The sequence below is a fragment of the Pecten maximus genome, chromosome 9, assembly GCF_902652985.1.
Source record: "Pecten maximus chromosome 9, xPecMax1.1, whole genome shotgun sequence".
NCBI classification, from domain to species: Eukaryota; Metazoa; Mollusca; class Bivalvia; order Pectinida; family Pectinidae; genus Pecten; species Pecten maximus.
In genome coordinates this window covers 38,430,106-38,442,380 of record NC_047023.1, presented here as the reverse complement: position 1 = coordinate 38,442,380, position 12,275 = coordinate 38,430,106, and the positions used below count along the sequence as shown (strand labels likewise).

General features: G+C 42.4%; 1 protein-coding gene and 1 long non-coding RNA gene across 2 annotated transcripts in view; both read right to left on the bottom strand.

The window, feature by feature from the left end:
• LOC117334139 overlaps positions 1 to 12,275 on the bottom strand; it is a 59,944-nt gene that overhangs the window by 29,938 nt on the left and 17,731 nt on the right. Inside the window, 9 exon segments of the mRNA XM_033893607.1 lie at positions 92 to 181; positions 4,228 to 4,374; positions 5,439 to 5,539; positions 5,637 to 5,707; positions 6,706 to 6,871; positions 7,312 to 7,506; positions 7,891 to 8,029; positions 9,205 to 9,930; positions 11,821 to 11,943. Coding sequence (XP_033749498.1) covers positions 92 to 181; positions 4,228 to 4,374; positions 5,439 to 5,539; positions 5,637 to 5,707; positions 6,706 to 6,871; positions 7,312 to 7,506; positions 7,891 to 8,029; positions 9,205 to 9,930; positions 11,821 to 11,943 — 1,758 coding nt within the window.
• On the bottom strand, positions 1,124 to 3,992 carry LOC117334141. Its single transcript, XR_004534045.1, has 4 exons — positions 3,966 to 3,992; positions 2,292 to 2,693; positions 1,750 to 2,218; positions 1,124 to 1,623 (listed from the first exon to the last, which is right to left on the bottom strand). It is a non-coding gene; the product is annotated as an uncharacterized LOC117334141 (long non-coding RNA).

The window sequence follows — 12,275 nt, the reverse complement described above, 5'->3', positions numbered from 1 at the left end:
ATTAATCCTGGAGGAACAAATATCATTTAAGTACAAAGTACTCCCTACCTTTACATATTATTATGTAGGTGTTGATTACAATGTTACTTACATTTCCATTTTTGGAGCTGACAAAGTGAAAACCCTCTATCTGGTGATAAGATAGACTCATTTCGTCCATTGGTAGCTCCACTTTAGTCATCTGCAACCAAAAACAATTAACATTCTTAAAGAACAAATCCATAAGAATAGATCAAATTCAATTTTCAGGTATTTTATACATAAAACAATAAAATTGTTTTTATTAGGTCATGAAGTATATAAAATCATACTGATGCATCATGTCTTTCAAGTATAGAAACCCTAACTCCTCCCCTCCAAAACCTCACCTGGTCAGTGTGGGTGTCCACCACACAGATGGGGGCCTTAGGAGTGTGAACTGTGATGGTACCTCACCTGGTCAGTGTGGGTGTCCACCACAAAGATAGGGGCCTTAGGAGTGTGAACTGTGATGGTACCTCACCTGGTCAGTGTCCACCACAAAGATGGGGGCCTTAGGAGTGTGAACTGTGATGGTACCTCACCTGGTCAGTGTGGGTGTCCACCACACAGATGGGGGCCTTAGGAGTGTGAACTGTGATGGTACCTCACCTGGTCAGTGTGGGTGTCCACCACACAGATGGGGGCCTTAGGAGTGTGAACTGTGATGGTACCTCACCTGGTCAGTGTCCACCACAAAGATGGGGGCCTTAGGAGTGTGAACTGTGATGGTACCTCACCTGGTCAGTGTCCACCACAAAGATGGGAGCCTTAGGAGTGTGAACTGTGATGGTACCTCACCTGGTCAGTGTGGGTGTCCACCACAAAGATAGGGGCCTTAGGAGTGTGAACTGTGATGGTACCTCACCTGGTCAGTGTGGGTGTCCACCACAAAGATGGGAGCCTTAGGAGTGTGAACTGTGATGGTACCTCACCTGGTCAGTGTGGGTGTCCACCACAAAGACGGGGGCCTTAGGAGTGTGAACTGTGATGGTACCTCACCTGGTCAGTGTGGGTGTCCACCACAAAGATGGGAGCCTTAGGAGCGTGAACTGTGATGGTACGTCACCTGGTCAGTGTGGGTGTCCACCACAAAGATGGGGCCTTAGGAGTGTGAACAGTGATGGTACCTCACCTGGTCAGTGTGGGTGTCCACCACAAAGATGGGGGCCTTAGGAGTGTGAACTGTGATGGTACCTCACCTGGTCAGTGTGGGTGTCCACCACAAAGATGGGAGCCTTAGGAGTGTGAACTGTGATGGTACCTCACCTGGTCAGTGTGGGTGTCCACCACAAAGACGGGGGTCTTAGGAGTGTGAACTGTGATGGTACCTCACATGGTCAGTGTGGGTGTCCACCACAAAGATGGGGGCCTTAGGAGTGTGAACTGTGATGGTACCTCACCTGGTCAGTGTGGGTGTCCACCACAAAGATGGGGGTCCTTAGGAGTGTGAACTGTGATGGTACCTCACCTGGTCAGTGTGGGTGTCCACCACAAAGATGGGGGCCTTAGGAGTGTGAACTGTGATGGTACCTCACCTGGTCAGTGTGGGTGTCCACCACAAAGATGGGGGCCTTAGGAGTGTGAACTGTGATGGTACCTCACCTGGTCAGTGGGTGTCCACCACAAAGATGGGGGCCTTAGGAGTGTGAACTGTGATGGTACCTCACCTGGTCAGTGTCCACCACAAAGATGGGAGCCTTAGGAGTGTGAACTGTGATGGTACCTCACCTGGTCAGTGTGGGTGTCCACCACAAAGATGGGGGCCTTAGGAGTGTGAACTGTGATGGTACCTCACCTGGTCAGTGTGGGTGTCCACCACAAAGATGGGGGCCTTAGGAGTGTGAACTGTGATGGTACCTCACCTGGTCAGTGTGGGTGTCCACCACAAAGATGGGGGCCTTAGGAGTGTGAACTGTGATGGTACCTCACCTGGTCAGTGTGGGTGTCCACCACAAAGATGGGGGCCTTAGGAGTGTGAACTGTGATGGTACCTCACCTGGTCAGTGTGGGTGTCCACCACAAAGATGGGGGCCTTAGGAGTGTGAACTGTGATGGTACCTCACCTGGTCAGTGTGGGTGTCCACTACAAAGATGGGGGCCTTAGGAGTGTGAACTGTGATGGTACCTCACCTGGTCAGTGTGGGTGTCCACCACAAAGATGGGGGCCTTAGGAGTGTGAACTGTGATGGTACCTCACCTGGTCAGTGTGGGTGTCCACCACAAAGATGGGGGCCTTAGGAGTGTGAACTCTGATGATACATGTACCTCACCTGGTCAGTGTGGGTGTCCACCACAAAGATGGGGGCCTTAGGAGTGTGAACTGTGATGGTACCTCACCTGGTCAGTGTGGGTGTCCACCACAAAGATGGGGGCCTTAGGAGTGTGAACTGTCATGGTATCTCACCTGGTCAGTGTGGGTGTCCACCACAAAGATGGGGGCCTTAGGAGTGTGAACTGTCATGGTATCTCACCTGGTCAGTGTGGGTGTCCACCACAAAGATGGGGGCCTTAGGAGTGTGAACTGTGATGGTACCTCACCTGGTCAGTGTGGGTGTCCACCACAAAGATGGGGGCCTTAGGAGTGTGAACTGTGATGGTAACTCACCTGGTCAGTGTGGGTGTCCACCACACAGATGGGGGCCTTAGGAGTGTGAACTGTGTTGGTACCTCACCTGGTCAGTGTCAGTGTCCACTACAAAGATGGGGGCCTTAGGAGTGTGAACTGTGATGGTACCTCACCTGGTCAGTGTGGGTGTCCACCACAAAGACGGGGGCCTTAGGAGTGTGAACTGTGATGGTACCTCACCTGGTCAGTGTGGGTGTCCACCACAAAGATGGGGGCCTTAGGAGTGTGAACTGTGATGGTACCTCACCTGGTCAGTGTGGGTGTCCACCACAAAGATGGGGGCCTTAGGAGTGTGAACTGTGATGGTACCTCACCTGGTCAGTGTGGGTGTCCACCACAAAGATGGGGGCCTTAGGAGTGTGAACTGTGATGGTACCTCACCTGGTCAGTGTGGGTGTCCACCACAAAGATGGGGGCCTTAGGAGTGTGAACTGTGATGGTACCTCACCTGGTCAGTGTGGGTGTCCACCACAAAGATGGGGGCCTTAGGAGTGTGAACTGTGATGGTACCTCACCTGGGCAGTGTGGGTGTCCACCACAAAGATGGGGGCCTTAGGAGTGTGAACTGTGATGGTACCTCACCTGGTCAGTGTGGGTGTCCACCACAAAGATGGGGGCCTTAGGAGTGTGAACTGTGATGGTACCTCACCTGGTCAGTGTGGGTGTCCACCACAAAGATGGGGGCCTTAGGAGTGTGAACTGTGATGGTACCTCACCTGGTCAGTGTGGGTGTCCACCACAAAGATGGGGGCCTTAGGAGTGTGAACTGTGATGGTACCTCACCTGGTCAGTGTGGGTGTCCACCACAAAGATGGGGGCCTTAGGAGTGTGAACTGTGATGGTACCTCACCTGGTCAGTGTGGGTGTCCACCACAAAGATGGGGGCCTTAGGAGTGTGAACTGTGATGGTACCTCACCTGGTCAGTGTGGGTGTCCACCACAAAGATGGGGGCCTTAGGAGTGTGAACTGTGATGGTACCTCACCTGGTCAGTGTGGGTGTCCACCACAAAGATGGGGGCCTTAGGAGTGTGAACTGTGATGGTACCTCACCTGGTCAGTGTGGGTGTCCACCACAAAGATGGGGGCCTTAGGAGTGTGAACTGTGATGGTACCTCACCTGGTCAGTGTGGGTGTCCACCACAAAGATGGGGGCCTTAGGAGTGTGAACTGTGATGGTACCTCACCTGGTCAGTGTGGGTGTCCACCACAAAGATGGGGGCCTTAGGAGTGTGAACTGTGATGGTACCTCACCTGGTCAGTGTGGGTGTCCACCACAAAGATGGGGCCTTAGGAGTGTGAACAGTGATGGTACCTCACCTGGTCAGTGTCCACCACAAAGATGGGAGCCTTAGGAGTGTGAACTGTGATGGTACCTCACCTGGTCAGTGTGGGTGTCCACCACAAAGATGGGGGCCTTAGGAGTGTGAACTGTGATGGTACCTCACCTGGTCAGTGTGGGTTCCGACCACAAAGATGGGGGCATTAGGAGTCTGAACTGTGATGGTACCTCACATGGTCAGTGTGGGTGTCCACCACAAAGATGGGGGCCTTAGGAGTGTGAACTGTGTTGGTACCTCACCTGGTCAGTGTGGGTTCCGACCACAAAGATGGGAGCTTTAGGAGCGTGAACTGTGATGGAGTTGAGCCAGAAATTCAGACCAGCATGTTCATGTCCAAGTCTTATATTCCATAACAACAGGTACACAGCTCGGTCTGATAGGAAAAACTGAAAAATGACAGTAAAGAATGAATTCAATTGACAAACATAATGATGATTTAAGAACATCCCACAAAATCTTAATACTACACTGAGTTTGGTCCAGGTAATCATTTTACAGTTGGATTGTATTATAGTAGTCCTCATGAAAAGTCAGGACAGCCAATTCTTGATGTGTTATGATAAACTATGTTATACCCACTAAAGTTTGACATTGACAGCCATTTTAAGCAGCTAGCTGTATAACTATGATATGCTCCCCCAGTTTGATATCTGTCTTCTATAACCTAACGCATGCAACATTACCAGGGGTGTACTGTATTACCCTGTGAGATGCCCCCTAAGTATGACCCTTGACAGACATTACCAAATATGTAGTACCCTGTGATATGCCCCCATAAATATGACCCTTGACAGACATTACCAAATATGTAGTACCCTGTGAGATGCCCCCTAAGTATGACCCTTGACAGACATTACCAAATATGTAGTACCCTATGAGATGCCCCCTAGTATGACCCTTGACAGACATTACCAAATATGTAGTACCCTATGAGATGCCCCCTAAGTATGACCCTTGACAGACATTACCAAATATGTAGTACCCTATGAGATGCCCCCTAAGTATGACCCTTGACAGACATTACCAAATATGTAGTACCCTATGAGATGCCCCCTAAGTATGACCCTTGACAGTCATTACCAAATATGTAGTACCCTGTGAGATGGCCTCTCAGTTTGACTCTCGACTTCCATTACCTTATGTGTGAAATACTTGTCAAATGTCAAATGTTGGCAAACTTGAGATATCCATTTGATTACCTTTCTCAAGATTTCTACAGATTTTAATCAAACTCAGGACCTTTGTGTTTCACCAACAGTCTTGACATTTGTACATTTTATTCAAACTTGTGGGAGTCTCCAGTTGTACACGAGACTTACCAGGTAACAGGTATGTGTGCTGAATTACCCTATGAGATGTCCCCTAATTTTGACTCTAGACAGACATTACCTGTATTGTTCTGTATTACACTGTGAGATGGACCCTAATTTAGTCTCTGGATAGCCATTACCTGATGTGTGTTGTAGTAGATAGTCTGGCCAGCGAAGTCCCACACACTGTAGGACACTGTCTCTCCCTTGTAATCCACATCCCAGGTACAGATGTCAATACCTGCAGTAAACATTAACAGGATAGTGTTAAGTGGAAATTAGCCCTCAATTCAACTTTAAGGTAACATAACGAATAGAATAAAAAATATTGTACTGACCATCAGTGATAGCGTCTGCTCCAGTCAGATTCACTTCCTCATGCATGCTAGACATAAGAGCTCTCACTAAGCTGAAACATTAAAGGACAAAGCACATTTTAAAAGCAGGAACAGGCAAGTAAAAGGTCTGTGAACATTGCTTTGTGACAAAAGACTCCTCCCCTTCAAGTGTGAATTATACCCACTGAAATATTCTACAATAAGTCTTGAGGCCAACTCATCTAAGGTTTTTTTCATACTTGACCAATTTATTAATTATGGAAATAACTAGGGCACTGACAAAGATTTTCTATAGTAACAGTGATATTGATTGTCCTTGACCTTGACCTTTGAAACATGATCTTGAATTTTGATATATTTTGGCAGATTTGATTTCTGTGACCTTGAATTTGAGGTCAATGTGTTCAGCCCATCATGCTACAGGCCTAATATAAGGTTTCAGAGTATGTTTGTCCTACGTACAGAAGACATTTAAAAGATTCTAACATATTTGAGCCTGGTGGCCTTGAATGAAGGTCAAGGTCATGCTCATTTATTTAAACAATCACTACAGCCCATTACCCCAACATGCTTTAGGCCAAATATAGGGTCTTTGGGCCTCTTGGTATTGAGAAAATGGTATCTCTGACCTCAATGAATAATTCAACTAATTTGACCTCCACCTCAATGAATAATTTATCCAATTTGACCTCTACCTCAAAGAATGAATTAATGTTTTACCTTTCCTATGAAAAATCAATTATCCAATTCAACTCCCCTCCCCCTTCATGAATAAGTCACCCAGTTTTACTTTTCCCTCCATACATAAATACCAGATTGAATCTCCCCCTTCATGAATGAATTAACTCGTCTGACCTCTCCCTCCATGAATACATCACACAGTTTGACTTCCTCTATGAATAAATTACCTAGTTTGACCTTCCCCTCCATGAATAAATTACCTGGATTGACCTCCCCCACATGAATAAATTACCTAGTTTGACCTCCCCCACATGAATAAATTACCTGGATTGACCTCCCCTCCATGAATACATTACATGGATTGACCTCCCCTCCATGAATAAATTACCTGGTTTTACCAGCTCCTCCCAGACCCACCAACATCAGTTTTGTACGTTTACAGTCGACAGATCCTGTCAGCAGACGTTTAAGGTAGGCATGGGTTGTTGTAAATCCTCGCTCTCTGATCTCTTTTGGAGGAGTTTTCAGCAACGGGCAGTCATCCAAGATTAACCCTGATAAACAAACCATACATCTATTGATTCTGATTCAAAATTATAATTTTTTCATCACATGTTCTTAACTCAGATTACTTTCCTTACATCTGCCTCATACCAGCTCTCACACTTATGTCACCACCATAGATATCAGACAATATTATCAAACTTTTTTTTTAAGAAATGTAATCAATCCCCCACCCTGTATGACAACACTAAACTATTTAAGGTATATCCTATAATCTCCTGGCAACAATGTTCCAAACAATGCTAGTGTTCTTCGTTCCTATCGTTCAAGAATTCATTCATTAACATTATTTAAAATTCTTAATCAATTTGCCTTAAAACACTTTCAACAAGAACCGAAAGTAACTCCTCTTGTTCAATTGATGACACATTTTTTCATGAATAATGACCAAATACATTTTGTATATTATATAAAGCTGATGAGTACTTACTTCTCAGTGGACAACGACCAGCCTCTGCAGCAATGGACAAGAGGTTGGGGTTGTAGGCCAGTGTTACATTTTCCAGCTTCTCAAGGTTCTGAATGCCTGCCGGTATATGGACAATACCCTGGTACTGGAGATTGAGGTAGGTCAGATTCTTCAGTGCTAGAATCTCCTCAGGGAATCCACTTGGGGTGTTATCCTCTGTGAAATATTTACAGTACAATATGCATGTATGTTTCAACAGGAAAAAGAGTAGACTGGGTTATCTTATAAAGGACAGTCAAAGTTAAAAAGTTTCCAATAAATATTAAAAAACAACAAAAAAAACAACAACATATAATTATATACAAAGTTTCAAAATGTAAGTTGTGTCACTTTGCACATATATTGAATGAGTAATACTTGTTTGACCACTCACAGGCCTATAATATAGGGGTCAGATCCAGGTATGTCTCCACGCAGAGCACAAACTAACATTTTCTGAATACAGAAACTTTTTTGTTAAAATCTCAATTGGAAGCTTTTCAACACTGTAATAGCTTTAAGCCTCTTTCTTTAAAAGATATGACAATTGATAGTTTTTACCTGGTGGGTCTATGCCTTTGTAGCCAAACCTTGGGAAGAGGGAGAAGAGGATAGCATTCAACTTAGCTATCTGTTTTGTATCCAGAGTCCCGCTACTGTCTATATTAAACAACTTGAACACATCTTCGTCATCCACTCTCTGTAAAACAAGGCACATTGTTGGAAGCATTCTTAATCTATAAAATTAAAAAATGAGCAAGGAAATTTTCTCAGAAATGAAAGTGTAAATGAAGAGATAAAAGGGACACAGCAAAAACTTTAACAGATAAGGCACCCAATGAAACCTTCGAAAATGGACACAAGATCACAATTAGATGTGTCATAGTGAAACAAATGCCCTTGAAAGAAATTTGGTGCAAAAAGAAGCTTGTATTATTAGCTTCAAGAAGTGTTCTCAATGACTTTTGAGAACAAGCACAGAGTGACAAAATAGGAGGATTGGAACAATATATTGTAAACGAGAGATTCTACGATCTGGTATACAGCTTTTAAGTCTGTGCATTTTTTAAAAACTTCCTGTTGGAGTTAGAAGGCTTTCAAATTCTGGTCATTTTTGTGAAAATTTTGATTAAAATTCTTAAAGTTAAATGGTCTTTACAGAAAAAAAAATTGACTAAACTTCACCAGTGTTATATATATATATATACATATATAGATAATAAATTGTTTTTATTCGAATTTTTTTATCCGGACGAATTATAAAAGTAAAATAAAAAAACCAACTCTCCGTTAGCGCGAAACCATAGGACTGGTCAAACGACCAAGTTTCGTCAGTGGTTCGTATCCTATGATGGCCATAGGAACAACATTTGTGTAGGCCAGGAGACATTTGTTAGGCCAGGAGAACTTTTCTGAGATATCTATATATATGCAGTGTAAATACCATTTGAGTGAGTGAAAGAGTTGTGTGTGTAATGGGTAGAGTGTATATTGTGTATATTTGTAGTAAATAAATTGTAAATATTGTAAGTGATTATCTCCCTTGTTTATTTTGAGATTCACCGCTGTTCTCCTACACTACAATTTTTGGTTATGGCGACTCTTCAGAATCGCCGAAGAGTCGCCATGACGCGACGAAAGCGCTAACGGAGAGTTGGTTTTTTTATTTTACTTTTATACATATATATATATATATATATATATGTGTGTTATATATATATACAGTTCTATATCTGTATCCATCAAAGAGAGCATAAACAAATTATGACGAATGATTACCAAAGGTAGCATTATATGCTCCCAACCATAAGATGGCACAGGACCAGAATTCAGCTAAGTAATATTGAATTGATTTTTTTATAAACTACCACAAACCTCTGCTTCAGGCAATGCTCTCATCCAACGTTTGATTCCTCTTCCTTCCAGAAAGTTCTCAAAGAAGGCCTTTGATTGAAACTGATTAGCTTTGTTTTTCAGCCACATTACACCTGGCAGAGAAAGCTCGGTCAATTTTTGTAGTTTAGCAAAGCTCTTTGGGAGTTTTGTTAGGCAGTTCCCATTGATGTACAAGACATCAAGGCTGGGCATGTCACCAATATTTTCTGGTAGGCTTGTCCACATCAGATCATTCGCAATCAGCCTTTTCAATCCTGGCATCTTTAGAAGTACTGGCGGCATGAACTCCATTCTATTGTGACTGATGTCTACTCTACACACAAGTTTACAGTTACTCAATGTGGTGGGCAGGTCCAGCAAGTTATTCTCCGCCAGGTCCAAATAGTGCAAATTCAAACACTGTCCTAGACTTTCAGGCAGAATATCCAGGTAGTTCTCGCTGACGTCCAGTTTCAACAGATGAGGAAGATTCAAGAGCACTTCTTCTGGGATTGAAGTCAAACGATTGTTTGGCAGTTTGATGGAGGTAATGAAGTTGGAGTATCCTTGGAATGTGTCCACAGGAATTTCTGAGAGCACTGTTCCAATCTGCCAACTCGCAGCATGTCCAGGACAGATGTACAGCATGCGACCAGGCATCATAGAGCTCATTGTTGATGTTAGCCCAGAACTATCCAGGTTCTTTTCAAAAGAAAGTTGAAGTTCCTGCAAAAGACATATAGACAAATTAGCCACCTGGTAAAGATATAGGAAAGCTGTCAGTCAAGCAACTTTAGATAATAATCACTAATATAATAATAAATGATTGTTTTTCCATCAAACAATTGTATTTCCCTCAAAACCTGTATTTTCCTCATACAACTGTATTTCCTTTATACCGTTTTACTTCCCTCACACAAAAAGTATTCCCTCTACTGTAACAATGGTATTTTCAAAATGTATTTGTTTTTCCCTCATACAATTTCTTCTCCTTTCTACCACAGCATCTACATGTACCTCAAAAAATTGTATATTCCTCCCCCCTCCTCCCCCCCCCTCCCCAACCCCAACCCCAACCACCGGACACAAAGACACTTATGCATTAAACAACCATTGCATTTCCCTGTCACATATGTATCTATCTAAAACTGTGTTTTCCTTACATAATGGTATGTGTTTTGCACACCAAATTTTATAAATGTGACACACCATCTTCCTAATATGTATCCTCACTCTAGAGTTTGATAATTCTGTACACAAGAAATGTGTGGATATTTTCATGAAATTCACAAATGTAAAAAATGAGCACATACTCTATCTGTATATAAGGTAAACCTCCGGTTAGTTTGAACAAAATTAAATAAATATTGACGGACCTATTCAAATTATTTGAAATTATGCTTCACAAAATAAGCGTGAGTTCGAGCTATCCTAGTCGATATCGGCAAAAATCTTGACAGAGTAAAATCATTAGCTATATAGACACAAACACATCCATCGTAAATCTGATGCGTAACAACAGTGGTCTGAACAATGGCACATTAATAAAGAAGTAAAATGATAGTATTTTATTTGATTCAATGTTAATTGATCGTTAAACGCTCTTCATTTCGCGATAATTATGATGGTTATTGTGCGAAGCTGCTCGGGCAATGCGTAGCTACAGTAGGCCCCAAAACAGTACAGTACACGTTTCATTTGTGACACAAAAGTTAAACATTTGTACAGTATAATCTTTGCATGGTTATATTTTTTATCTGAATCAGAAATTATCGCTTTATTATTGTAATAAATGGTTTCTTTAATACATCAAAAGCGTAGACTACATACATAAACTTTTGCGTTTACGAAAGCACTGCTGAAAAAATAGGCGATATATGTTGATAAAATTCGGTCAGAACATCAACATGTCTGCTTTTAAATATGTCCAGTCGCATTATCTACCAAACATATTTGATACCTGCAAAATTATCCATCACTAATTGGGACACCTGTGGATTGTTTTGACTAGATATGAATGCTTTTCACGTCACTCAGCACGACCGGGCAGCCGATCCTTTCAACTTTACCGCAAGCGACACCTCTCATGGCCTGCTTACCTAGCGTGAGGTCGCAGGTTTTCAGGTAATACCTTGATTGGCAATACTTAAGAGATGTCCAGTCACAAATAAATAATCATAATGCTAAGTTGACACTAGTTATATGTGAAAATACACGGACGATTTCTTAGTTTGCCATACAGCGCGAATACAAATATCGCATGTTATTTATACATTGTCTGGGCCTAAATTTGCAATCAGCTGTCTCGTGCGTGGTGTATTTTGCAATGCAAAAAAACAGAATTAACGCTAAAATATGTGGCATATATTAAATCACAGACACATTCTAATGACCACGCATACAATCTAACAACCTAAATGTGCCTGTTGATCAAATTTAAGTCTTGGCATTTTTTCTGGGCTGGTCGTCGGGGCCAGGTCGTCGCGAGCTTTCAGTGGAGTTTGCCGAAAAAAATCTTACTTTACGTTCTTCATTTGACAAGTTTGACAAGATGAACTATCTGCGTGTTTGAACTAATCAGAGGTTTACTGTAAGCTCCTTTATCAACACACTCACCATAGCACTCTCATCTAACACAGTGCTCTTTGGGAATACTGTCATGCCAAATGTATTTTCATCAAAATTGGCAACCATGTCTATTGCAGCGATTTTTAGCATTTCCTGTAATCCATTCCCAACCTTTAATGAAAAATCAAACATTAAGTTATAGAAAAATTTTTTCTTATGGAAATAAAATCCTTGCAGCACATCATGTCTGCAAATCTGGGGGGACACTTCTAATATAACTGATAATTTCATAACAAAAAAATCAATAGCAAAAACTTCTTTTATTGTATGTATACTTTAAAATTTCATTAGATCATCAGAAAGAACATGTTTAAATATGTGTTTAAAATTTCAGTCAATCAAGAAGAAGTTATATAATTACATGCTCTTCTGAGGCTTAGAGTTTTGAATACACACAACCTCTCCACAGAGATTTTTAAAAGTTGGCTAATATGTACGACATT